We start from the raw sequence: 25,096 nt of genomic DNA on the forward strand, positions 1-25,096 counted from the left end.
AAGTAAAATATTTGTTGGTACTCCCTGCACATGCCCTCCCGTTTGGCATGTGTTAAAAGGAGTGGTTGGCTTGTGTTTGGAAAAGGGAACCTTGTGTGGTTCAAGGCCCTAAGTCAGCTGTACACAGTGTGTCTGTGAGGTGCCTCTTGGCCCCGCCCACTGTCCCATCTTCCAGCCGAACCCATCCGGGAGGTGTGCAGAGGGGGCTCTGAACCCCCCCAGACTCTGCTTTCTCCACCCAGCCCAGATCCGCCCATTCCATTCCGTGTAAGTTTCTTTTCCTCTTTACTTTGACCACCAGTCTTGGTTAAACATCAAAAAGAAACAAATTACACACTTCTCAGAAACTGAAATTTTATAAAAAGGCATTTTTCTCTTATATCCATAAAATGATATAATTTTGCAAGTATAGAAATGTGTCATAAATTATACAGAATGTTCCTTAATTACAGCTCAATGCAACTTGGTACTTTCCTCCCTCCCTAAAAAACGAGAGAGAACCAAAAAAATAATATATATAACTGTATATATATATAGATTTATATTTATATAATAGACAAACCAAATATGAAAACAATCATTTCCTCTTTGGTATAAAAATCAGACTCTCACCTTGAGACACACAGACAGACATGATGTTGGGTTTGTAAACTGTGGCCAAATGGGATTTCCCTGTCGGGCTCCCCCCACCTGAGGCCCCCACCTTGCCTCACCAGAACACACCTACAGTTCCTTGGCGCTCCCACACCATTAGAATAGAATGTTCAAGGTCTCTTAGCTCCCCACCATTCCTGAGGATCCCCTCCACTACCAAAGACGAGGAAAGGATTCTTCCCAAGACTAACTTGGTAGCAATGAACTTGGGAAAACACCTAATGTGGGGAAGAGCTCCCTAGGTGAGGACAATGGAGAGGAGGAAGAGGCTTGCTGAGGCTTTGACCAGTAATGTCCAGACCAAGCCGGGCGGGCGGAGCAGAACCTCCACCACCCAGCACAGGGGCTCCACCCGCTCCCACCAGATGCTGGACGCCGAGGGGTAGGACCTCTTGTTCACCAGAAGGAGGAAGCAAAGGCCAGCTTCCCCTTTCAGGTCCACCTCAGGGTGCCCAGCTTCCTCTTTCAGGCCTACTTCAGGTCCTTGAGTGTAGGTGCAGGAAAACGCCAGATGAGGAGGCAGAAGGGAAGTCAAAAGGGACTCTGTTAATGGGTGTGGGTCAAAATTTAAAATGAAACAAAACCTTTTCTTTAGGACTAAACTTCATACCCAGCTTTTGGCTCTGAGGAGGACAGGGCCACTTTCCCAGGCTCGAGCCCCAAACCAGCGGGACTCATGGAGTCCAGGAGTCAGAGAGAGAGTGAGAGAGTGTGAGAGCGAGAGAGACAGAGAGAGAGCGAGCGAGCGAGAGCGCAAGCGCGCTGTGGGAGAGAGAAGCTCTTCACTCTCAAGGTGAGGAAGGAGACAGGACCAAACCCTCCTTTGCTCTGCCAACACCCGCAGGCTGACTGACAGGCACCCCCACACCGTCAGCCTCAGTCCCTCGGGGTTCCAGCCATGGAGGGCCAACTAAGAACTGCGGCTCCTCCCGCACCCTTCCACGCCCAGCCAGGCTGAGGCACCCGTCAGTGCGGGACTCCTCTTCCCCCAGAGAGTTAAGACAGCAACCACAACACAAAAGTCACTGGAGGCCTCCTCCACTTGCCGAACAAAAAAAGACATAACCAAACTGGACACAAACACAAATCAAGGAGAGACACACACGATGTGAGGGGCCCAGAGGCCCCACCAGGTCTCTGGCTTCCCGGCATGGTACATTCTTGTGTAATTCAGGAGCAGGGGCTCGACGGCCCCTCTGGGGAGTGGGAGTAAAAAAATACAGAGACTCTAGTCTCCCTGTGGGTTCACAGGCAAGGCGGGGGCAGACCCAATCTCTCACAGTTTTTTTTTTCTGTTTCTGGCTCCACATCTGGTCCCACACTGGGGCTGGTTCCAGATGGCCCAGTCCCTACTCTGCCCTTGAGGCCTGTCTCCTCCCCCTCCTAGCTAGTGGGAAGCACCCCCCACCCCCACCCCCACTGGGGAGGCCCCAGACATTGCTGGTGGGACCAGCAGGACAGAGTCCACCAGGGAGAGACAAGGAAGGAGGACCGGCAGCTCTCAGACACGGTCCTCTCCGTGCTGGCCTGCCCTGTGTGCCCTGATCCTCGGCTCGGGCGCCCGGTCCGGCCTTCACCCCTTAAGGGGCTTGTCAGCCCCTCCGCTGGGGCTGCTGGCACTGTCACTCTTCTTTCTGCGTAGGCTCTCAATCCAGCTGGAGCTGGAGCGGGTGGTAAAGCTGGAGAGTGCCAGGGAGCTGAGCCGCATGTTTTTGCCAGACATAATGAGCTCCCCGAAGCCTTCCTGGTGGGAGAAGGCGTAGCCAGAGCGCCGGGATCCCGTGCGACCCACCCTCCGCATGCAGCGGTGCTGGGCCTTCTGTTTCTTCCTCACCAGCTGGGTATAGCGGACCTGGCAGATGGGGGTGGGGAGCACAGGGAAGGAGCCCCCGTCAGTGTGACAGTGTCAGACACCACCCCCGAGAAGGGACCCGAGCACCCAGGACAGGGCAGCATGGGGCATCTGCCCTGAGGAACGCCACCGACACAGAAGACTCACGGAGCCCGAAACCGCAGCCACCACATGTTTGAGCCAGAGGGCTCCTCACCGTGTCAGAGAGATCGGGCTTCAGGTTCAGCTTGAGGAATCGGAAAGCGACCACAGGCATGATGCAGACAACCGTGGTGAGCGCGATGGTCAGCCACACGGCGGGCTGGGCCAGGGTGTTCTGAGCGTTACCTGAGGGTGGGAGGGGTCAGAGGCCTCGGGAGTCACAGAGCGGACAGTGGTCCGTTTCTATTCCTGGCAGCCCCAGTTTGCCAGTCTCACAACCTGAGTCCTCCCGGCTTCCTGCTCCCCAAACAGTTATCTCCACATTTGATTCTACTCCAAACTGTCCCCAAAACTTCAGACCTGTTTCTTTAACTGTCTTACTTGACATCTCTGTTGAACATCTAACAGGCATCTCTATTTCAAAAGGCCCAGAGTGAAGTCTTGTTTCCTCCACCCTAATCTGCTCCGTTTTCCCCAGCTCCGGAAGTGCCACTCCCCCAACCCCTCGGTTGCTACCACTGAAAGCCCTGAAGTCAACCTTGACCTCTCTCAAACTGCTCATCCAATCTGCTGGCTCCCTTTCCAACACCTATGGAATTCCACCACTGTTCACCACATTGCAAGCCACCACCGCTCAGGCCTGGATTACTGCCCCAGCCCCCTCCTTCTACACTTTATCATCCCCAGAACACTAAGAGTGGTCGTTTCAGATCAGGAGTCAGTTTACGACGTTTCCCTGCCCAAAGCCCTCCGATGGCTTCCTATCACATTTAGGTTAAAATTCAAAGTTATTACTCTTGATCTACATGGGCTTAAATGATCTGGACCAATTCTCATCGCCCTCCACCCCACTGCCCCAGCCCTCCTCTCCAACTTCCATTTCCTACGCACACACACACACACACACACACACACACACACACACACGACCTCCTCACAAGCCCCCACCTAAGGCTTCTGTACCACTGTTTCTTCTTCCTGGATCACTCCTTCCCTTTATTCAGATTTCTCTGTGCCAAAGGCCCTTGCTCAAGATGTTTTTGCTAACTACTCTTATCCCTCTTGACCCTACTTGGTATTTTTTATAGGACTTATTACTTCCAGGTACTGTATCTATGAATTTGTAAATTATTTGTCTCTCTCATGGAAATATGAAACCCAGGGCTGCATCCCCAGCATCCAGAATATTTGGTGACTGAATGACCACTGGATGAATAAATGAAAAGATCTAAAGAAAGTGCTGAAGCTGAAATGCATCTTTCACCCCAGGCCTCCCAACCAGCCCTCTTTGCCAGCCCCTACGGCCACCCTGTCACCAGTTCTAATAGCCTTACACTCAGCCACTACAGTAAGCTTCCTCCCCGGTCATCACTGCCACATTCATTTTTCTAAAGTAACCCTCTGATGCCACTTCCCACGCGCTCCTAAAGACTCCTGGCAAGTCAGACGCAGACCTGGCAGCCTGACATTCTGACACCTCCAACGTCCTACCTGCTGGCCTCTCTTCCACTGCTTCTCAGCAGGTATTCCTGCCCTAGGAACAAGTGGCCCTTTCACACTTCCAGCTCTCCAACTTAGAATCCAACTCCCCTATCCTGCCTCCATTCACAGCAGCCTCCTGTGTGGGACTATCCCTGATCACCCAACATGCAGTCGCTTTACTGACCGTAACACCTGCCACCTCTTGACCTCCCTTGGGTCCCGACCTCACACAGCCCAGCAGGGCTATTCTTCACTCTCATGGACACGGAAGCTCCCTAGGGGAAGCGCCTGGGTCAGATACACCCAGCTACCCCGCAGCACCCTGCGGAACCCCTGGCATATAAGGAGTACTGAATAAATGCTCATGGAGTGCAGACTGGCTGCCTCGCCTGTTAGTCCCAGGAAAGGCATGATTCCTCAGGGACTCGAGAGGAAGTCACAAAGACTTACCCACAAACCGGAACTGGTTGGGAAACATGTCGAAAAGCCCATTGCTGTGCATGGCAAAGAGAATGGCAAAGTAAACAGCCAGGCTGCCCCAGATGAAGAAGTGGTTGATGGCCGTCCAGTAGCCCGTATCCAGCCCAATCTGCAAAGAGTAGGAGTGTCTCAGGCAGAAGGAGCCATCACCCCAAAACCTTATCCCCTCCCCAGAAATGCAACAGCAATGCTCAGGGCAGCCCCAGGGACAGCAGGCTCACTCCTTCCAGAGGTGAGGCGGTGCCTAGACTGCCTCATACCTGCACGCTGACCACAATGACCAGCGACGTGGCCACAGTGACTGCAAAGGACTGGTAGTCGGCCAGCTGGGTCCCATCATCCCGGGTGGCCTCGGCGAACACCCCGTAGGGGATGAAGAACATGAGAACAGAGGTGTAGATGCCCTGGGCGATACAGATGAAGAATTCCCGCTTGTTGAAGAGGAGGTTCAGCTGGCCTGGCTCATACAGCTTCGGGTACTCCATGCTCCGCTGCTCGGGGACATCCTGTGTGGGAGGACCAGGTTGCACACGAGGCTCAGAGGCTGCAGTTTTCACTTGGGCAGACCCTGTCCCTGCCTCTCCCTTTCTAAATTCTTTGATAGCTAGATCCAGCCTCCAGCTAACTGCCCCCAGTCAGTCTTGGCTCAGCACCCAGAGGAGTTACAGGCCAGCTGTGCCTGAGAGGAGAACCAGTCACACCGTGCCCAGCTGGAAAAACTGCCTTCCCAGGAACCACAGGTAGCGGCACAAGTGTCACCTGCCCCCCAGCACCAGACCAGTGTGACTCCTTCAAAGCAGTATCCTTCTCCCCAGCCCGCCTGGCCATCACACTCCCCCATACCTGATCGAAGACCCCCATAGCCAGGACCGGGAGGGAGGTATATACGATGTTATAAAGTGTGATGAAATACTGGTCATAGACGGTCTGGAAAGAAAACGGGGAGTGAGAGAGGCATGAACATGCTGTCTTTCTTCATTGCAAATCAGGCAGAAGAAGGCAGCGATGCGGCAGATGTGGAGCCCCGAGGAATTTTTGGAATTCCCTCTCTACTCTTTCAACAAGCATTTTTTAAATGCATGAACCGGACAAAAGCTAGGCCCTCAGGGACTGAGCAATGAACAGGGCAGGTACAATCTCTGCCCTTAAGAAACTTACAGACAGGCAGGTAGTGGACTATGGGCTACCTGGGCTGAAAAGCCGCAGAAGAAGCCAAACCAGAAGTGGACCATGGTGAACGCAAAGTTCTTGTAGAAGAAATAGCAGAGGAACTTGCACATGCGCAGGTAGGACCAGCGCCCATGCACCAGCAGGAGGCGCTGCAGGAACTTGAACTGGGAGAAGGAATAATCTGAGGCCAGGACAGCCTGGATCCCTTCTTGCCCGCTGATGCCCACACCAATATGAGCCGCTGCAGAGACAAGAGGGAACAAGAGGGTGAAGGTGGCCTCCCACTTCAGAATTCCACCAGCTTACAGCCCCCTCCCCATGAGTCCCTCCCACCCAGCCTACACACCTGCGCAGTGCACACTCACTTTTGATCATGCTGACATCATTGGCTCCGTCCCCAATGGCAAGTGTCACAGCCTTCTTGTACTTCTTAACCAATTCCACCACTTGTGCCTTCTGCAACGGGGTCACCCGGCAGCAGATGACAGCTTTGCAGGCACAGGCCGTCTCCAGAAACTCCAACTCCATGTCTGCCTCTAACGCATGGGCCTGCAACACACAGAGCCCTGAGAGAGCCCCAGTCTTCCCAGGAGAGACCGGGAGTCGGCCCCACCCAGTCCCCGTAAAGACCACAGCTCCTCTGAAGTCGAGGGAAATGAGAACAGGGTAGGATACAAAAATCATACGGAGAGAAGTGCTCTCTGGAAAGACACTGCCCGAGCTAAGGGTGGCAACACTTACCAGGCTGTGGCCATTGATGACAAGGGCATACTCCCCCGCGACGGCTTCCAGCACAGACGTTTTCTCATGGTAAGCGAAGCCATTGCCCACAGAGCGGGACGGGTCCATCATCTTCTCCCGGGCTTTCCTATGAAGGGGAAGCGAAACTGTGGTTCCCAGGACAGAAGGAGGGATTCAAGCCCATGGGAGCCCAGGAAGCCCTGCCTGGCCCGTGTTCACAGAGCAGAGCACTGCCAGCCTCAGACCCGTTTACCTGAGCTCCTCCCGCACTTCCAGCACAGTGTGACCGGTGACGACGAACACCTCTGACATGTCATCCGTCAGCATCTTGCAGGAATAGCCAATGTTCACAGCCGTCTCTACCAAGAGAGAAGGCAGGAGCTACGGGCAGGCCCCCCGACAAGGTCAGCACCCTCTCCTTCCCGACGTCCCAGGCTCATGCAAGGACCCAACGGGCTGCTGTCCAGATGCGACTGCCTCTGCCCTGCTGGACTCTCACCTTGTTTGTCTCCGGTGAGCACCCAAATCTTGATGTTGGCCAGCGTCAGGAGAGCAATGGTCTCTGGCACCCCTTGCTGAAGCTTGTCTTCGATGGCTGTTGCTCCCAGCAGCTGAAATACCCCAAGGGTCCCTAGCACAAGAGTCCCTGCCACAAGAGTCCCAGGCACGAGCCTCCCTTGCTCACCCTTGACCCATTCTGTAGCCCGTACCATCATGTCACTTTCAATTTCCTCGTACACGCTGGCCAGCCTATCCTCCCAGCTGTCCTGGGCCAGGCTGGCTTGGAGTCGTCTATCGGCCCATTCCTCATAGTACTCTTCATCCAGATCCTTGTAGGCGAGGACCAGGGTCCTCAGCCCTTCCCCTGAATACTCCTGGGGGCCGAATCAAGAAAGTCACCCCTTACCCTCTTCCACAACACTGCACCATTACGTCCCTCCCCTGTTCACACCTACATTCAGGTGGTCGGTGGTGGTGTTGAGCAGCTCTTGGGTGGAGTGGTGCAGTCTGTCCAGCAGGAGAGTGTCAGCCCCTTTGCAGTAGAGTCGGATCTTCCCCTCTGGATTTCGCACTGAGTGAAGCAGGGGGGGAAAGTCCCAGGAAAATTCAGGCAGGTGAAGACCCCAACGTCGCCATATCAACAAGGGTCACCCACCACACCTCCCCCATTCCAGGACTATATGATGCCCCAAATTCTCCATCACCTGGTCCTGGCCTCACCTATGACTGACATCCGCTTTCGGATATTGTTGAAGTCCAGGATGGCCAGCAGCTGATAGGTGATGGCTGTGCCCATCTCGTGGACAGTGATGGTCTTGGGGGTACGAGAGCGGAACACGAAACCAAAGTTTCTGGCTGCAGTGACCAGGGCTCCCTCATCTGGGGACTGGGCCTTGTAGTACAGCTCCCCTGCAGGGGAGGAAGAACACACATGGTGCAAGTGGCCACCCTCTCAGCCATGCGTCCTGCCCAGGAAGCCCCGGGCCAGCCGCAGTGCAGAGCAGCACCCGAGCTCGAAGGCACGAGTCAGGTGGGGGAGAGCGCAAGCCAGCTCTGCAACTCACCTTCGTTCTTTTCTTCTGACATGACAGTGTGACACAGGGAGAGGAGGCGGAAGAACTCATGTATGTAGGGGTCCCCCATCTTGACAGCCTCCAAGAGGGTGGGGTCCCAAAATAAAAATTTCTTGTCGGCCAGAGGATTGAAGGAAAAGTCAACAGGTTCAGGCCTCTGTGGCAGCTAGGAGGACAATTAGGAAAGAGTGGGTCACCAGGCAGTATCACAGGGAAGGGGCTGCCCCTACTCTACTGCTCCCTGCCCTTCCCACTCTCAGGAGGAGAGCCTGAGATCCTGTCCCCTGTGGACCTCAACATTCCCACTGCTGCTGGCCATTCTTCCTTAAAATACTCACTTCTTGCCCTGACTGGTGTTGCTCAGTGAGTTGGGCATCATCCTACAAACTGAAAGGTCACCAGTTCGATTCCTGGTCAGGTCACAAGCCTGGGTTGTAGGCCAGGTCCCCAGTTGGGGGCGTGCAAGAGACGACCGATGTGTCTCTCACACATTGATATTTCTCTCCTTTCACCCTCCCTTCCCCTTGCTCTAAATATAAATTATTAAATTATTAGATATTAAGATATTAATAAGATGTAAACTTAATAAGATACTAAGATTTTACTTATTTATTTTTTTAGAGCAAGGGAAAGGGAAGCAGAAAGAGAGAGAGAGAAGCATCAATGTGCGAGAGATACATTGATCGGTTGCCTCTTACACGCCCCCGACCAGGGACCTGGCCCGCAACCCAGGCATGTGCCCTGACAGGGAACTGAACCAAGGACCCTTCAGTTCACAGGCTGAGGCTCAATCCACTGAGCCACACCAGCCAGGGCTGTTTTGTTTTTAATATGTTTACTGATTTAAAGAGAGAGGAAGGAAGAGAGAGAAAGAAACATTGATGTGAGAGAGAAACATCAATTGGTTGCCTCCTATATGCCCCCCAACCAAGGACTGAACTCGCAACCCAGGTGTGTGACCTGATCAGGAATCAAACCCCCAACTTTTTGGTGTATGGGATGATGCTCAACCAACTGAGCCACCCGGACAGGACAGGTACCACAGCTTAACTGGAATACAGCATAACTGCAGAGGCTGGACCTTACCTCTCCCAACTCAGCTCTGTGTTCCAGCACATCGAACACGTCACCTACACACAGCCAGGACAGAGGAGAAGCAACATCAGAGCCGGAGCTGCCTCAGAGCTAGGGGAGAAACCCCTGGCACAGAACCCCCTGCAGGCACCTGCAACCCACAACCCTCATCGTTGAGCAAATGTCACACAGATTCACACTGTTAACTAAAGGGACAGGCAGCGAGAGGCACCCAGTATCCTCAGGACCTGCTCCCCATCCCCACCCATGTGGCCCCCACCAACGTGCTCGCCTCCCAGGACAGCTCCTAGTTTACAGCCCACCCTGAGGGCTCCCAGGCCTCCTAGGTGCCTTTCCCCCTTCAGGCCGACACAACAGACAAGGCCTCACACACCGGCTGGAAAACCTGGGTTAGTACAGAAAGCAGTTATAGAAAGGGCTCCCACTGCATAAAAGTCAGATACCACACACCCTGCCCCAAGCCATCCCAGTAGCTCAGCCACAAGGCCCCTGTCTCAGGGACACATAAAAAGACCATCATCACATTCCAGAGACTCACAAGGCCCCTGAACAGCAACACAAGGTGAGTCTAGCACTCCACCTGGGCAGCCAAGATCCAACCTGGCCAGGATGCCCAGAGGCCAGTGTCTTGGGCTTCACTTCAAACAGCCAAGGAGCTGAGAATGGGTGAGAGCGTCAGCACAGGAGCGGGAAGCGCTGCCGGTGTCTGCTTCCTGACATGGGACACAGAGCAGACCCTTTCAAGGCCCCAGAGACCCCAGTAGGAAAGAAGTAAAAACCCAAATGTCAAGACAACTGTGGGAGCCCCAGGACCACTCTCCTTCCAGGAAAGACGCGAGCCCCTGTCCCCGGCGGCGCCACCTACCATAGCTGCGGCCATTGATGGAGCACTTGCTAAAGACCATGATGTTCTGGGTCAGGGTGCCCGTCTTGTCGGAGAAGATGTACTCCACCTGGCCCAGCTCCTCATTCAGGGTGGTGGTGCGGGCCTCCGCAGGCGTCCGCTTCTTCATGCAGAACATCTTCTTGTCCCAGTTGATGAAGTAGCTGTGGCCCAGGCGAATGACCTCCACACTGCACAAGGGACGGGAGGTAAGGCTTGGCGGGAAGGAAAGGGGGTGCCCCACCCACGCAGGACTTTGCTGCAGGTGCTCCGGCTGGGGAGAAATGGTGACAGAGTGACACCCGGGCATGGGAACCTGGGTGGGGAAGGGCACGGACAGCCTACAGGTGGAGCCAACCACATCCAGCCGGCACAGAGACCCCCGACCCGACCCTCTGATGCTGACCCTCCAGATGAAAAGGTGCAAAGGGTCTGGGCAGGTGGGGCAGACAGCACAGGAGGAGGAGGAAGAGGGGCCGGAGACAAGGAGCTCAACCAGTTCTTACCTCAGGACTAATAATACAGAAACCATGCAGAGAAAACAAGAGAAAGTGCGAGAAGGAAGGGAGAGAAAAAAGAGAAAAATAATGAGGGCACTGCACATGCCACAGCAATACAGGTGCCACCTCAAAAGGGGCCACAGTGGGGAGAGGAAACCAAGAAGGCTCTGGCCCACTTCTCACTGCCCGAACTCAGCTGACATACTCCTTCCACTGGTTCTGGGCTCTGCAGCCCCGACTGTCCGGCCTGTGTCTTTCAGACAGAACACAAGAGCAACTGAGAAGCCAACTCAGGAAAGGAGTGGGGCCTCAAAAAGCCGGGAAATAACACCAGTCCACAATGGCACGGCGCTTTCAACATCCCAGGGTGTGTTCACGCCCTCCTCCTTGCTAGGCGTTTCCTCAGGAGTACGGACTGTCAGTGTTTCAGAAAGGGCCCTTTGTTTAGGCCCAATATAGCCAAACAATGGGGCCACGCGTGGAACCCTGCTTCTGACCTGGGGCTCCTATCGGGACCCAGTTACCAGGCAAAAAATGAGCTGGCTGGAAATATCTTCATGGCCTTCTCCTCACTCAGCTGATCGAACACCACTACCCTACCCACCCCCACCTCCCCCGAACACACACACTGTCAATCTGATGAGACTTAGAAGGAAAACTTTCTTAGGCTTGGATACAAAACACGGACAGCAAAGCCTAAAGGCAGGGAAAAAATTAGGTTAGAAGCAAGAAAGCATTTAAATAGTGCTGAGGAATCAGAGTTACAATGGTGATGGACATGTTACCGCCCAGTACTTGTAGGGTAATTTAATTTTTAAACTACTTTCCAATCTAGTATCTTACATCAAGACGTCCCTACGAAGAAGGTGGGCCAGTTACTATTATTACCAGCTGACACAAGAAAACAGGTCTCAGTGACTGTGGGTTTACCTGAGGTCACATGACTAACAAGAAGGCAGGACCAGACCACAAACCTCTGAGCTTCCTCTTAATGTTCTAGAGAAGCCCTGGGCACAGGAACTCTGTCTCCTATCAGTGCCGTCAACACTAGAATTTGGGGGCTAGTGGGGAGATCTGAGGACTCACTGGGGAATCTGTGTGAACAAAATATGGCATAAGGGAAGAGTTCTCAGACTTCATAAGCATTTCCTTAAAAACGGTGCAGGGTCACTTATCCCAAGTGCAAGGAACTAAGTACGAAAGAAAACTTCTTCCGCCACTCTTCCTCCTCTTGCATCCCCCCCTCCTGTTCATTCTCCAGGCCCATTAACACCTCTTCACCTCAAGCATCCCGGATGTCCCTTGGTCCACACACACCACTGCCTGCCAACACTTTCTAGAGTACTCTTTAGATTTTCTTCTTCAAGAATCGTTTAGTGGTTTACTAAGTACAAAGGCCAGAGGCAAAGATTCAAGACCCTCCACAGTTGGGATCAAACCTGCATTTCCAGCCCTCTGCCCCGTAGCCCAACCGTTCTGTGACCGTTCCTTGTTCCTGCGTCTGAGCCTGTGTTTCTCGCCCTCTTCCCCAGGCTATACTTTCACCCATCCCAGCCGCCACTCAAAGCTTAGTTCAACAGCCACCTCTTCAGAGATGTCCTCTTGGATTAACTGTATGGGGAGCGACGCTCTGCCACCTCTCACAGCACTTCATGCCGCCCGCCTGGTGTCTCAGTGTCTCACACTGTTTGTGTCTCCCTTCCTCTACCAGTCTGCTTCTCTCGAAGGCAGAGACCGTGTTCCACATCTCTGTGTCCCCTTGCTACACACATCCGACTGTAGGTAGCACCACTGCTACAACACTTGCCCCCATTTTATTCTATAATGTTCCTCTACTAGACTGAAGTGCCTAGAGGGAAGGAGGTCCATTGCTAATACGTCTTTGTATGTGCCACACGCCCAACATGCTTCTTTGCACAAAGTCAGCATGCAGCAAACACGTGCCAAATAAAGTGATATGGTTTTCATTCTACACAGTCCAAAGCGCCAGGAAACTGTGGTGAAGTTAGCTCTGCACGCAAAGATAAACAGATAACATAGAATGTTCGCAGCACAGGAGGAAGAGGATGCCACATTCCTTCTCAAGAGTTTCACCTTCACAGACAAGACAAGTTTGCAAGGGACCACTCGAGCTCCCTGGAGAGACACGAGGCATAGAAAGCACATACCTGACATACAGCGATATGGGCACAACGGTGTTGAGGATGATGATGTAGGACCAGAAGGAGAGGAAGCCAGAGAAAAAGGCACTGTCTACCGCCTCGTCCCAGGGCAGGTAGACCTGGAAGCGCATCCCGACCTCGTGCTCCCAAATGGCATTGCCGATGGCCAGGATCACCCCCATGCAGACCAGAAATCCGAAAATCTGGGGAGGAGTGAGAAGCAAAGGTGACGTTGCCACTTAGGAAGCCCTCAGAACCAAATGTATCCCTGAAGATCATCACTCATACCTGAACCCTCAAAAGCTCAGACATCACCCTAGCCTGTGTGGCTCAGTTGGTTGGGCATCGTCCCACAAACCAAAGGATCATGGGTTCGATTCCTGGTCAGGGCACATGACTGGATTGTGGGTTTGGTCCCTGGTTGGCGCAAGTACAAAAGGCAACCAGTCACTGTTTCTCTCTCCCATCGATGTTCCTGTCCCTTTCTCCCTCTCTTCCCCTCTTTAAATCAATAAGCAGGTCCTTGGGTAAAGATTTAAAAAAAAAAAAAGTTCAGGCATCTTTAAAATGGTGGCATGCGCTGGTGCGAAGAGCCCAGACTGGTGACAGGTTGCAGTCTGCCACTGACCATCGTGGCCTTCTCTCTGAACACTTTTCCCATCTGCATTATGGGGAAGCTGAAACAGTTGTGCAGCTCCCCATCTGACATCCTAGAACCTTTACCAGGCCTCCAAGGTGGTAAAAGTGGCGGCAAGCTGCTTTCAACACACCAAAAAAGCTTACTGGAAATCACCCATTTACCTGAGCTGAGCCTCCGTAAGTCATCAACACAACCCCACCAAATTTCTGACGTGTTCATTATCTCATACAGATTGCCCCCCACTTTTTTAAAACCAGGGGAAAAAAACTGTATTTTCATAAATGTGGATTTCTTGATAGCCAAAAATTTTATAAAGCTTAGAGTCCCTGAAGACAAATCCTAAGAAAATTCTGGAGGTTAAAAGAAAAAAATTGAGACCACTATCTGATTCCAGACATCTATTTGCCAAGCTGCCTCCACTTTTTAATTTTATTTTTACTATTTGAGAGAGAGGTAGGGATAGAGAGAGAGAGAAACACCAATTTGTTGTTCCACTTATTTACGCATTCATTGGTTGCTTCTTGTATGTGCCCTGACCAGGGATGGAACCCGCAACCTTGGTGCATCAGAACGACACTAACCAATCGGGCTATCTGGCCAGGGCACCGGCTCAGCTCTTGATGCTTTAGAAAAAAACAGGAACCATCCTGGTACCCAAGGACCACCAGGGGATGGTGCAAGCCACTGTGTGATTGACTTAACCACTCTCCCTTAGGCTGGGTTTCTACAAGAACTTTAAGGCCAAGGTGGAAACTATCTCACCAGAGGCTGGCCCCAGCCCTTTGCAAGTTGGCATGTGGAGGGCAGGCAGCAGGCAGTGGGGGTGCATGAAGAGGAGGAAAGAAGGGGAGAAGAACCCAATGAGGAGTTCAAATTTCTAGCCAAACAAGAGAAGGATTCAGGAATCGCCAAAAACTGAAACAGAAACTTTTCCTTTGGGATCCTTCACTCTTAGAAGTTGGGGGAAAGACCCCATCAGACCCCATTCTCCATCTCCCCAATGGAAATTTTTCCTTTGATTCCTCCTCCATCCCCATGAAGGCCTCCTTGTCTCAGGCAAAAGCAAACAGAAGGTCACATGTTACAGCAAACAGAAAGTCATCATCATAACTGGAATCCAGAGAAGGGAAGACTTGTTTTAGCTTTAAGTTGTTGATTCACACATGTTCCAAAGGTTTTTTTCAAATACCTTTCAAGTCTAAAAGGAGCCTGAAATAAACACTGCCTTTGAGTGGCTGACCTGCCAGTGGCTTTACAGCCCCAACCTGAAGCGTGGCTACTGATCAGGGAAGAGATGGGAGTAAGGGAACTACCCAGAGAAAACCAAATGGACAGAGCAGGGAACTATGTGTGGGAAGCCTTACCCAGAGCACCAGTGTATTCATTAGGCGATCAATACTTGTTCTCTTAAATTTTGTCCTGCCGCTGTTCTGCATCAGCTTAGTGTCGGGACCTACAAAGGAAAGGGGAGGGCTGGGAAAGCCAAATAAGGAAACTGCCTCTGGGCTTCTACCCCAGCCCCCAGACTATAGGACAGTAGGCTGGACAGGAGGCTTGTATTCAGGGCTGGAGGTTTTTTACCTTACATATGGCACCAGTCCACTCAGCCTCCTCCCATGTCCCTGAGGAAGGGGTGAGGGGCCAACTCTTCCCCTTCTTTCTTTGGGCCTAGGAGGCTCACCTGCAAAGATGACCAGCCCGAAGCACCACTCGGTGTTTCGCAGCACACAGCCCCGCAGCAGCATGTTCTGGTTGCTCAGGGGGAACTTGTTCTCCTTCCAGTAGAGAGTTCCACTGAATTTGTCCAGCTTGTTGTTGGGAGGTTCGCAGATCACTTCACCTGAATGGAAGACAAAGAGTGTCACTGCTCAAGGGGCAAGCTTGACCATGAGACAACAAAACAGAAACAGGGGCTGAGGGACAGGGTGTTAGGACACGGGCCCATCCAAACTCTGCTGGTGGGACTGTGAGCTGATGGGAAGGAATGAGGCGATATGAACTAACGTGAAGAGTACACATACCCTTGGGCCCAGGAATCCTATTTTGAGCACTCTATTCTACAGAAATAATAGCTCATGTCAACATTTTAATTTAAGTATTATGTGAATAGCAAAAGACTAGAAACAACTGCAGAGTCAGGGAATAGTGGAATAAATTATGATACATCAATTCCATGAGACAATATGCAGCTATTAAAAAGAATGGGTAGAGACTTCCGGGCAAGATGGAGGCACAGGTAGATACACTTTGCCTCCTCACACAATCAAAAGAAGGACAAATTTAAAAACAAAATATAACCAGTAACTTCCAGAAAATCAAACTGTATGAAAGTCCGACAACCAAGGAGTTAAAGAAAAAACATTCATCCAGACTGGTAGGAGGGACAGAGGGGGACAGCCGGGTGGAGAGGACTAGAGGCAAGGTAGTAGCTTGTGGACTGGGTCGTCCCACATTTGAGTGCAGATAAACCGAGAGGAACAACTTGGGAGCAAGACAGACCGCACAACCCAGGGTTCCAATGTCGGGAAATAAAGACTCAAAGCCTCTGACTGAAAAAACCTGTGGGGGTTGCAGTGGTGACAGAAACTCCCAGCCACACAGGAGAGTTCCTTGGAGAGACCTGCAGGGTCCTAGAATGTACACAAAATCACCCACCCGGGAATCAGCACCAGAAGGGCCCAATCTGCTTGTGGGTAGCGGGGGAAGTGACTGAAAGCCTGCCGAGAACTGAGCTAAAGGCATTGTTTCCTCTTGGACCACTCCCTGACATACTGTGCCACAATTCAGCAACCTGGGTTGCCCTGCCCTAGCAAATACCTAAGACTCTGCCCCTTATTAAGTAACAGGCACCTGGAGACAAAAAATATGGCCCTAATGAAAGAACAGATCAAAGCTCCAGAAATAGAACTAAGCATAGAAGAGATAGTCAACCTATCAGATGCAGAGTTCAAAAACTGGTAATCAGGATGCTCACAGAAATGGGTGAGTATGGTCACAAAATAGAGGAAAGTGACGGCTACAGAAAAGTGAAATAAAGGAGAATGTACAGGGAAGCAACAGTGACAGGAAGGAAACTGGGACTCAAATCAACGGTGTGGACCAAAAGGAAGAAATAAACATTCAACCAGAAAAGAATGAAGAAACAAGAACTCGGAAAAATGAGGAGAGGCTTAGGAACCTCCAGGACATCTTGAAACGTTCCAACATCCGAATTATAGGGGTACAAGAAGGAGAAGAGGAAGAACAAGAAATTGAAATTTTATTTGAAAAAATCATGAAGGAGAACTTCCCCAATCTGGCAAAGGAAATAGACTTCCAGGAAGCCCAGGAAGCTCAGAGAGTCCCAAAGAAGCTGAACCCAAGGAGAAACACACCAAGGCACATCATAATTACATTACCCAAGATAAAGATAAGGAGAGAATCTTAAAAGCAGCAAGAGAAAAGGACACAGTTACCTACAAAGGAGTTCCCATAAGGCTATCAGCTGATTTCTCAAAAAAAATCATGCAGGGAAGAAGGGGCTGGAAAGAAGTATTCCAAGTCATGAAAGGCAAGGACCTACATCCAAGATTACTCTATCCAGCAAAGCTATCATTTAGAATGGAAGGGCAGCCGTGGCTGGTGTAGCTTAATGAACTGAGCACAGGCTGTGAACCAAAGGGTCATAGGTTTGATTCCCAGTCAGGGCACATGCCTGGGTTGCAGGCCAGGTCCCCAGTAGGGGGCACGTGAAAGGCAACCACACATTGATTTAAAAAAAAAAAAAAAGAATGGAAGGGCAGATAAAGTGCTTCCCAGATATTGTTAAGTTAAAGGAGTTCATCATCACTAAGCCTTTTATTATATGAGATGTTAAAGGGATTTATCTAAGAAAAATATAAAAAATATGAACAGTAAAATGATAACAAGCTCACAACTATCAACAACTGAATCTCAAACAAACAAACAAAAAACTAAAACAGGAACAGAATTCACAGGAATGGAGATCACATGGAGGGTTATCAGTGGGGAGGGGAAGAGGGGAGAATGGGGGAAAAGGTACAGGAAATTAGAAGTATAAATGGTCAGTACAAAATAAGGGGAAGTTAAGAATAGTATAGGAAATACAGAAGCCAAAAAACTTATACGTACGATCCGTGGACATGAACTAAGGTGGGGGAATGCTGATGGGATGGGGGGTGCAGGGCAAAGGGGAATAAAGGGAAGAAAAAAAAATGGGACAACTGTAATAGCATAATCAATAAATATATATATATATATATAAAATACTTTTGAACTTTATTGTTGTTCAAGTACAGTTTTCTGCCTTTTCCCCCCTCCCCTCCCCACTACTCCAGCCCTCCCTAATAAATATATTTTAAAAAAATAAATAATGGGTAGGCCCTGGCTGGCGTGGCTCAGTGGACTGAGTGCCAGCCTGCAAACCAAAGGGTCACAGGTTCAATTCCCAGTCAGGGCACATGCCTGGGTTGCAGGCCAGGTTCCTAGTAGGGGACGTGTAAGAGGCAACCACACATTGATGTTTCCCTCTCTCTCCCTCCTTTGCCCTCTCTTAAATAAATAAATAAAATCTTTTTTTAAAAAAAGAATGGGTAAATTTCCTTATATGGTGATATAAGATGATGATGAATGTAATTGGTAAAGAAGGGCAGGTGGCAGAGAACTTCGTACAGTATACTCCCATTTCTGTTCACATGTTTGTATAAACAGAAAAAAGTATGGATGAAAACACACTCAACCGCCAGTGAGCCTGGCTACCCTAAGAAAGGTAGAACTGGAAGGCAGAAGAGCTTTTTCCTGTGTACGCTGTACAGTTTATCTTATTAAAAGGAGCATACATCACTATTCTAAGCTGAATAAGAATAAACTGAAATTCTCTCAATATGCAAAGCAAGGAGGGAGTTATCACCTGTTCTCTTGAAATGACCATCAATTCAACAATAAGTGGTAGCCACCTGGCATTCCTGACACCACTCCCCCCACCCCCCCCCCCACAAAAAGGGAGATGTATAATCACAGCAAAAGCCAAAAGGAGAAAATGCAATTTACACCCCAAAACCCAACCACCTCCTCTTCCTGAAAGCTACTTCTCCAAAATTACTCACCATCAAACTTGGCAAGTTTACTGATGTCCCCCAATTCCGAGGTGACTGGAATGGCCTGACGCACTTTCATGTTGGTCTCTCTGGAAGGACAGTGTCCCTGAGTCCCGGCTCCCATCCCTTCTTCTAGATCCCACCCAGGAGCACCTGACCATGGGGCATCCCGCCCCACACGTTGCTGGGTGGGCAATACTTCTAGACATCCAAAGTCTTGCTTCCCCAAAGTTTTCCAGAGGGAACACATGCCAGCGCTGGGAACCTCTTTCAAAAACAAGCTTTGTACCCCTATGGAGGCAGAAGGAGAAGTGTGACACTGAGCATGCGACTCACCCATCAAGTTCTGCTGTCTCTATGTAACACAGCCCATGAGGCTCGCTGCTGGAAAGGAGGAGGAGATCCGCCTACAGAGAAAACCTAATGAGAAACCCAGCGACCCAATCCTGCAGCCCGCAGTGGACCCTCTGATGATCCCTCCTTCCACCAAGCATTCTTGGCTTGCTCAGTGCCAAGTCTGTGAATGGCTGAAAAGGAGCCACTCCCAATATGACACAGAAGCTCCCCATTCCCATTTACACTAATATGACACAGAAACTTCCCATTCAAAAAAGTTTCCTTCCAAAGGTGTTTAAGAGGCAGCAGTAAGTCAGGAGAGTCATCCTTTCTGCCAAAGAAAGGAAGGCACGCTGCAGGCCTAGAGGAGCATCTGTCCCTTACCGCCACAAACTGATTGTTTTCTAGCTTGATGATATCACCAACACAGACATTCATCCACTGCTCCTGCTGGAGGCTGAGGCAACAAAAAGGCCGAGAGGAGGCTGTCAGTGGCTGCAGAAGTTCCCAGGAAACCCTTTCCTCCCAAGGCCCTCAGTCTCCAACAGGCACTCACATTCCATTGATCAGCACCTGAGACTGCCGGTTATTCACCTGGTTATCACTCTTGTGGCGGAACTGAAAAGAAGGAAACTAGGAAAAGTAAGACACCTTCTCCAGCTCCAAGGGATTTAGATGATTAGTGGAATGCAGAGCATGCTGGGTACCACCTGCTCATACCTGTTCACAGATCTACTCTCTGCCTCCCCCTCCCTACTCTCAGCCAAGATATCATGAATCCAGCTGGACCAGGTAAGGGATGGCAATGAAAACAACTCACATAGTCATCAGTGGCATCTTTAACAGCTGTGATGGTGAGGACAAGAACCAAAGGCACAATGGTGGTGAACCAGGACAGGGACGAGATCTGGGGAATCAACTGAAAAAAGGAAAGAGAAGGCATGCCTGAGGCCCCATTCTATGCTCTCTTTGCCCCTCGACCTTTCTTTTCCTTGACTGTATGTGGCTTTGTGAGTTGCAAAGGGCCTGCCACAGATCACTTACCTGCAGAATGAGAAGGAACAGGAAGTAGGTATTGGCAACTTCCTGGAACTGCTCAAAGAGGTTGACAGGCAGGAAGGTGAGAATATTGTACTTGGAGGTCTTGATGCAGTTACTCTATGGCAGTGAGAGAGAAGACAATGAGAGAGCCTCCAGCCCCGACCCAGAACAAGACTGAGGCTGCCGCCTCCACCTATACTGCCGCAAACCTCAGCCCCCCAAAGCCGGCAACCACAGGTGTAGGAGGGCAAAAAGTAGGCAAGAAGGAATTCTCATGGGGTCAATGTAATTGCTTCAATGACAGGTGAAGGCATGAAAAATTCAGCACAGTAGCAGATGGAGAGTGGTGAGGAGGCTGCCTTCCCCTCCCCTAAGCACTCTCCCAGTCAGCCCCAACCTAGGAGGGTTTGAACAGGTGGTCTAGAGCCACTCACCGCATACTGGAATTTCTCATTGTACTCTCGGTCATTGGCCCGCGCCCTCCTTTCTTCTTCTGCAACAGAATGATGCTGCAGTCAGGAGGAGCAAAATGAGGCTTGGCCCAACAATTTGTCAGGCCCACCCCACTTTGTGGGGTTTCCACCGAGGGTCCTTGGTTGTTTCCACAGTACAGAGTTTTAAAGAGTTAGCGCCACTCCTGAGGTGTCACTAAATTCTTTCCTCTATCTAGTTCACCTTTCACTAGCCTGACTACTGGGCTCCGTGGGCATTATAATCACCAGACAGGATGCCTTCTCCTTTTCCCACGAACCGTCAAGGTCTTCCACTGGGGGCACTCAGCCCCTGTCCCCATCCCTTTAATTAATGTCTTAGGCATTGATGTCTTGGGAACCCCCAGAGGAACAGCAACTGGAGACACAAGGCTTCCTTTCCCTGGGAGCCCCTGTAGATCTAGCCACCGTCCTGTCCTCCTCTAACCTGGGGGCGGGGTGGGGGACAAGACAGAGGGTCACAGTGCCCTGGAACTGCTCTGCGGCAGTATCCCAGCTCCACGTGCAGTCCCCCCTAAAGGAGCCTCTGCTTGTCACATGTCACCAGCAGCAGCTTCTGACTGGCCTACAATGACATCACCCTATTTTAAAGCTCATCTTCAAGTAGAAGGGGGGTCAGGGATATGGGTCATGCAGACTGAGTCAGACATAAAGGAGGAAGGAATGGGATATACTTGAAACAAATGCTCTGTAAGCTTTCTTGTACCATCTGCACATATTTCCCCTAAATCGCACATTTGCCACTAACTGAGTGACAAATGACCTACACCTATCCTAAACCTCCGCAGAGCTGGGACTGCAGGCACCAAGTTCAGGCACAGAACATGGGGTGTCTTATGAAGGGTTCTCCAGCCCATCTCCCAGGGTCACGATTACCACAGGCTGAAAAACGGGCATCCTGGTTAGACAGTAAACGTAATGCCTTAATCCTGTCCAGAAGCCAAAAGCAGCATCCCAGACCCTTTCCCTCACCCCCTCCCAAGACCCCTGCAGAGCACATTGCAGTAACAAAACCTTAGACCACAGCACCCCCTGCCTACCCAGTATGCTCCCACCAGGCATCGTCACTTTACTCTCAGAAATATCCCCAGAGGGGACCCTGGGGAAGTCCTCTCCGAAGTCACCAAATACCATGCAAAAGGAGAGGCAGGGAACGGACCCTTCGGAACCAGTACCTCTAGGTCTGGAAAGGAGAGGAACGGGGAAGGTTGGGGAAGGCTGAGGACAAGCAAATGTGAGGATTGGGAGAGGAAAAATTATGGGCTCGGGTAAACTACCAGTCGCTGCCTCCCGTTACCTGTCCCCCAAGAGGGCTTCTTTCGGCTCCAGGAGGGGGGCGCCCCGGCCCGGGCCCACTTCTCTGGCATCTCCTTGGGGACCGTCATGATCCCGGTTAGAGCGGGGGAGGGCAGCCTGTTTGTCGGTCAGTCCTTGGGCTCAGCGGCGCCGATGGGGCTGCCCCCCGGGAAGGCGCAGGAGCTGTGGCCACTCAGAGGGGAGCCCGGGCCGTCGGGCGCGCGCCCCACCTGCCGCCCCAGCCATTCCCTCGGCCTCCCCCACCCGGGGACGCCACGCTGTCAGCTGCGCCGCGGCCGCCGGGCCCGCCGACCCGGTGCGCCGAGTGGTCCCGAGCCGGCGCGCGCCGGGCTCCGCCCCCACCCGCTCCCCTCCGCAGGGCCGCGGCCTGCCAGCGCCGCGTAGGCGAAAGCTCTCGCCCAGCCCCGCCTCCCCGCCGGGCCAATGCGGGCGACGGGACCGACGTTGTCGGGGGCAACCGCTTTCGTCCCACCCCACCCCGCCCACAGGAAAACGAGAAGGACCGGGGTGGGTGGAAAAAGGAGGGGAGAAAGGAGGGAGACCAGGAGGTGTGAGGACGGAGGGGAGCAGATGCAAACAGCTCCCCAGCCTCTGCAGGCCAGAGAGCAGGAGCGCCAGGTGCCATGTGTTTAGGGGTGAGGGGCAGGTGCTCAGCACCCTCCCAGAGAATCTAGCTCAGGGATCAAGGGAAAGAATTCGGTTTCCTAGGCTCCCGCCAGGATGCGTAGGAGCACCAAACTACCCTCCTTCCAGGTGTCCCTCTCCCCTTTGCTCCCTGAGCCATAACACCCACTCGTGATAGTCCCAGCAACAGGCCCCCCGCCCAACTCCTGCCTGTCTTACCTGGGGGGCGCTTTTTTGCACACAATGCCATCTCACCCAGCAAGGTCCCAGCAATCCCATGGGAGACCCTGCAGGAAGGTGACATGTGCATGAGGTCAAGAACCTGAGGGTGACCCTTCATTCCCCTCTTCAGGCTCTTCCTGAAGGTACTCTCTTCCCCAGTTCTGAACTTGCCCCTCCCTCCTCAGCCTGACCCACCAACTCCCCACCAACACTCTGCTCTTACTGCTCTGATGGGTCTCTGAGAAAGGAGGCTGTCCCACCACATGCCCCCATGCCTCTGCCTTGGATAACACGGGGGACTGACAGTTTACAAAAACCAGGACCTGCAGGGAAAGGACGGGGGGAAAGAGGAGGGCACAGCGCTCCAGGTACCCATCTCAGGAACAACGGATGCACCCATGTGCCTTCCTAGTGGCAATGTGTGGTGCCTCTGTTTACTGGAAAGCAGAATTTCCACCAAAGGGTGCGGTTGATGGAACACCAGTCAGGAAACACCTGGCAGAGCATCAGGAAACAGGGTGGGCAGGCTCCACCCCTCTCAAAAAGTTTACAACCTTCCCATTCCACCCCACTCCATTATCACCTCCTCCAGGGGAACTCACATTAGAAGCATGGCCTTCACTTCCTGCACACAGTCCCCAAATCACTTCCTCTAAGTCTGGGTCAGCCACCTTTCTGGACTAGCAAAAGTATCTTCCCAACCCCATGGGGAGTTGTCCCCCTCTCTCTCCCACCCCAAACCTAGTCCAGTCAGTACGGCACTGGGTACAGGTTCAGGGAGCATCAGTCAGATGGACCTCTGCTTCCTTCCATCTTCCCATGTCCTTCCTTTCACCTAAAAAGGTAAAAGTTCTGGCCTACAAGACAGAGTCACAGAGCCTCACCCCATGCCCCAGCCTGGCCCACAGGAAACGGCCAGGTCCTGGGTCCTCTTGTCACCTCCCCTTTCTTTGTCTGGGTGGAAAGCCTTCCTCCTCCTTAGTTCCCCTGTATCCAGCCTACCGGGCACACCCCGCCAGCCTGTCAGCCCCAAGAGATACTAATTGCCCGTCTGCCCAACCTCTCTAATTACAGACTCTGACCACAGCCCTGTCACCCACACCAGTCCTCTTCACAAACTCAGACTCCCTTCCAAACCCCAGATCGGGCAATACTGAAAGCCAGAAGTCCTTTTCCTCTGTGACCCTCCCCAACTCTGGCAGCCAAGGGTGCCTGGCTCAGGAAGAAAAACCTCATCCACATTTTAGAGATGCCAAGCCCTCCCCCAGGGCCCCCAGCCAGGGTCTCCACCCAGTCTAGAGTGTGAGTCATGGGAGGGTGGGGTGTGGAGGGAGAAGTCAAAGGAGAGGATGCATGGGTGGGCATCACAATCCCATAGCCAGCCCAGCCCTATCAAGGAGGCTTTCAAGAAACACTATCAGCCCACAGATCTGGGTCTGAGTCCTATCAAAGAGTTCATGAAGGAGCCTGGGCACTGCCCAGGAAAGCTGTTTGACCTCCAGGACCCTGGGGACACTGAAAGCTGGCATGGCCCCAGACCTCACCCCCCTCTGGGGGGCTGTACTAGGAAGGGAAAGGGCAGGAGACACCTGGGAACCGGGACTCTTCTCACTACTCCTCCCCAGTCTCACGCAGTCTGTCGGGGCCATTAGCCGTGTGGCCCTGCCCCTGCCCCTGCCCCAGCCCCAGCCCCAGCCCCATTTAGGATAAAAATAGCCAGCTCTGGGAAGAAGGCAATGCTCCATGGAGGAAAACGGCTCCACTTCTAGACCTGGCCCCTGCTGCCGCGGGGAAGACTGACCCCCTTCTTTCAGAGGCCGGCAGGGATATTTGTGGGCAGGTCAGGGAAACAGCAGGAAATGGAATCCAACACCCCCAGCTCCCTTGCCTCCAACATCACCCCTGGCCACTTTCCATACCCAAGGACAGAACCCAGGACTCAACTCATAGCTTTGAGCTCCCGGAGCTACCACCTCTCCTGCACCCTTGCCTTTCCTCACGCACAGAGACAAAGCCCACCAGTCCCCAACTCCCTTCTCCAGGCACCCAAACCCTGGGACCCCGGTCACCCCTGTGACCCCCACAACTCTCTAGGCGGCTCTCCTCCCTTCGCTGCTCCACGAGCTGCTTCTCCTTGGCACTCCTGCGCCCCTTGCCTGGTCTCCACGCGCCCCTCAGCACCCATCCACCCGTCCTACAGAAAGCCTTCCCATCTCCCCATCCTCAGGCGCCCCGACACCCTCTTCTCCTCCGTCTCACTGGCTCCCGACTCCCTGACCCGGCCTCCCACACCCCCCGCCGGCCCCTGCGGCCCCGAGTCGGCGCCCGTAGCCGCATCTGCCTCTGCCCTCCGCCCCGCGCTCCGGGGCTGACCCGCCTCTCCTGGCCTCACCTCAGCGCTCAGCGCTCGGCGCCCGCCCCGGCGGCCCCGTCCAGCCCATGCCGGGGGCTGGGGCGGGGGGCGCTCGGCTCGGCTCCCCGCGGGCTCCCGCCCCCCAGCAGCAGCCCCACTCCCCCCAGGGCCTCGGCCCGCTACTTTGTGTCAGTTTCGGCCACGGCGGGGCGGAAGTGACGGAGGTGGCGGGAGAGGGCGGG

General features: G+C 52.6%; 1 protein-coding gene across 5 annotated transcripts; it reads right to left on the reverse strand.

Moving 5' to 3' along the window:
- Window positions 1-298: 298 nt before the first annotated feature.
- On the reverse strand, window positions 299-25,071 carry ATP8B2 (ATPase phospholipid transporting 8B2). Of its 5 annotated transcripts, XM_053915496.2 has the most exons (29): window positions 24,894-25,063; window positions 22,499-22,566; window positions 21,636-21,708; window positions 20,282-20,340; window positions 19,851-19,964; window positions 19,627-19,725; window positions 19,363-19,424; window positions 19,191-19,263; window positions 18,807-18,877; window positions 18,480-18,559; window positions 15,056-15,214; window positions 14,739-14,827; window positions 12,741-12,937; window positions 10,055-10,263; window positions 9,181-9,224; window positions 8,086-8,260; window positions 7,742-7,930; window positions 7,477-7,592; window positions 7,231-7,395; window positions 7,020-7,131; window positions 6,774-6,879; window positions 6,521-6,647; window positions 6,145-6,328; window positions 5,797-6,020; window positions 5,453-5,536; window positions 4,870-5,115; window positions 4,580-4,718; window positions 2,703-2,833; window positions 299-2,506 (listed from the first exon to the last, which is right to left on the reverse strand). In XM_053915496.2, exons 2-29 carry the CDS (start codon window positions 22,556-22,558, stop codon window positions 2,228-2,230), a joined length of 3,666 nt encoding a protein of 1,221 aa, XP_053771471.1. In that variant the 5' UTR covers window positions 22,559-22,566; window positions 24,894-25,063; the 3' UTR covers window positions 299-2,227. The 5 variants fall into 5 exon arrangements, with proteins under 5 accessions (XP_053771471.1, XP_053771472.1, XP_024429291.1 ...); XM_053915497.2 differs by lacking the exon at window positions 21,636-21,708 and having other exon boundaries at window positions 300-2,506; window positions 20,282-20,356; XM_053915498.2 differs by lacking the exon at window positions 21,636-21,708 and having other exon boundaries at window positions 302-2,506; window positions 24,894-25,071.
- Between the last annotated feature and the right edge of the window lie 25 nt (window positions 25,072-25,096).

This window comes from Desmodus rotundus, chromosome 12, assembly GCF_022682495.2.
Source record: "Desmodus rotundus isolate HL8 chromosome 12, HLdesRot8A.1, whole genome shotgun sequence".
NCBI classification, from domain to species: domain Eukaryota; kingdom Metazoa; phylum Chordata; class Mammalia; order Chiroptera; family Phyllostomidae; genus Desmodus; species Desmodus rotundus.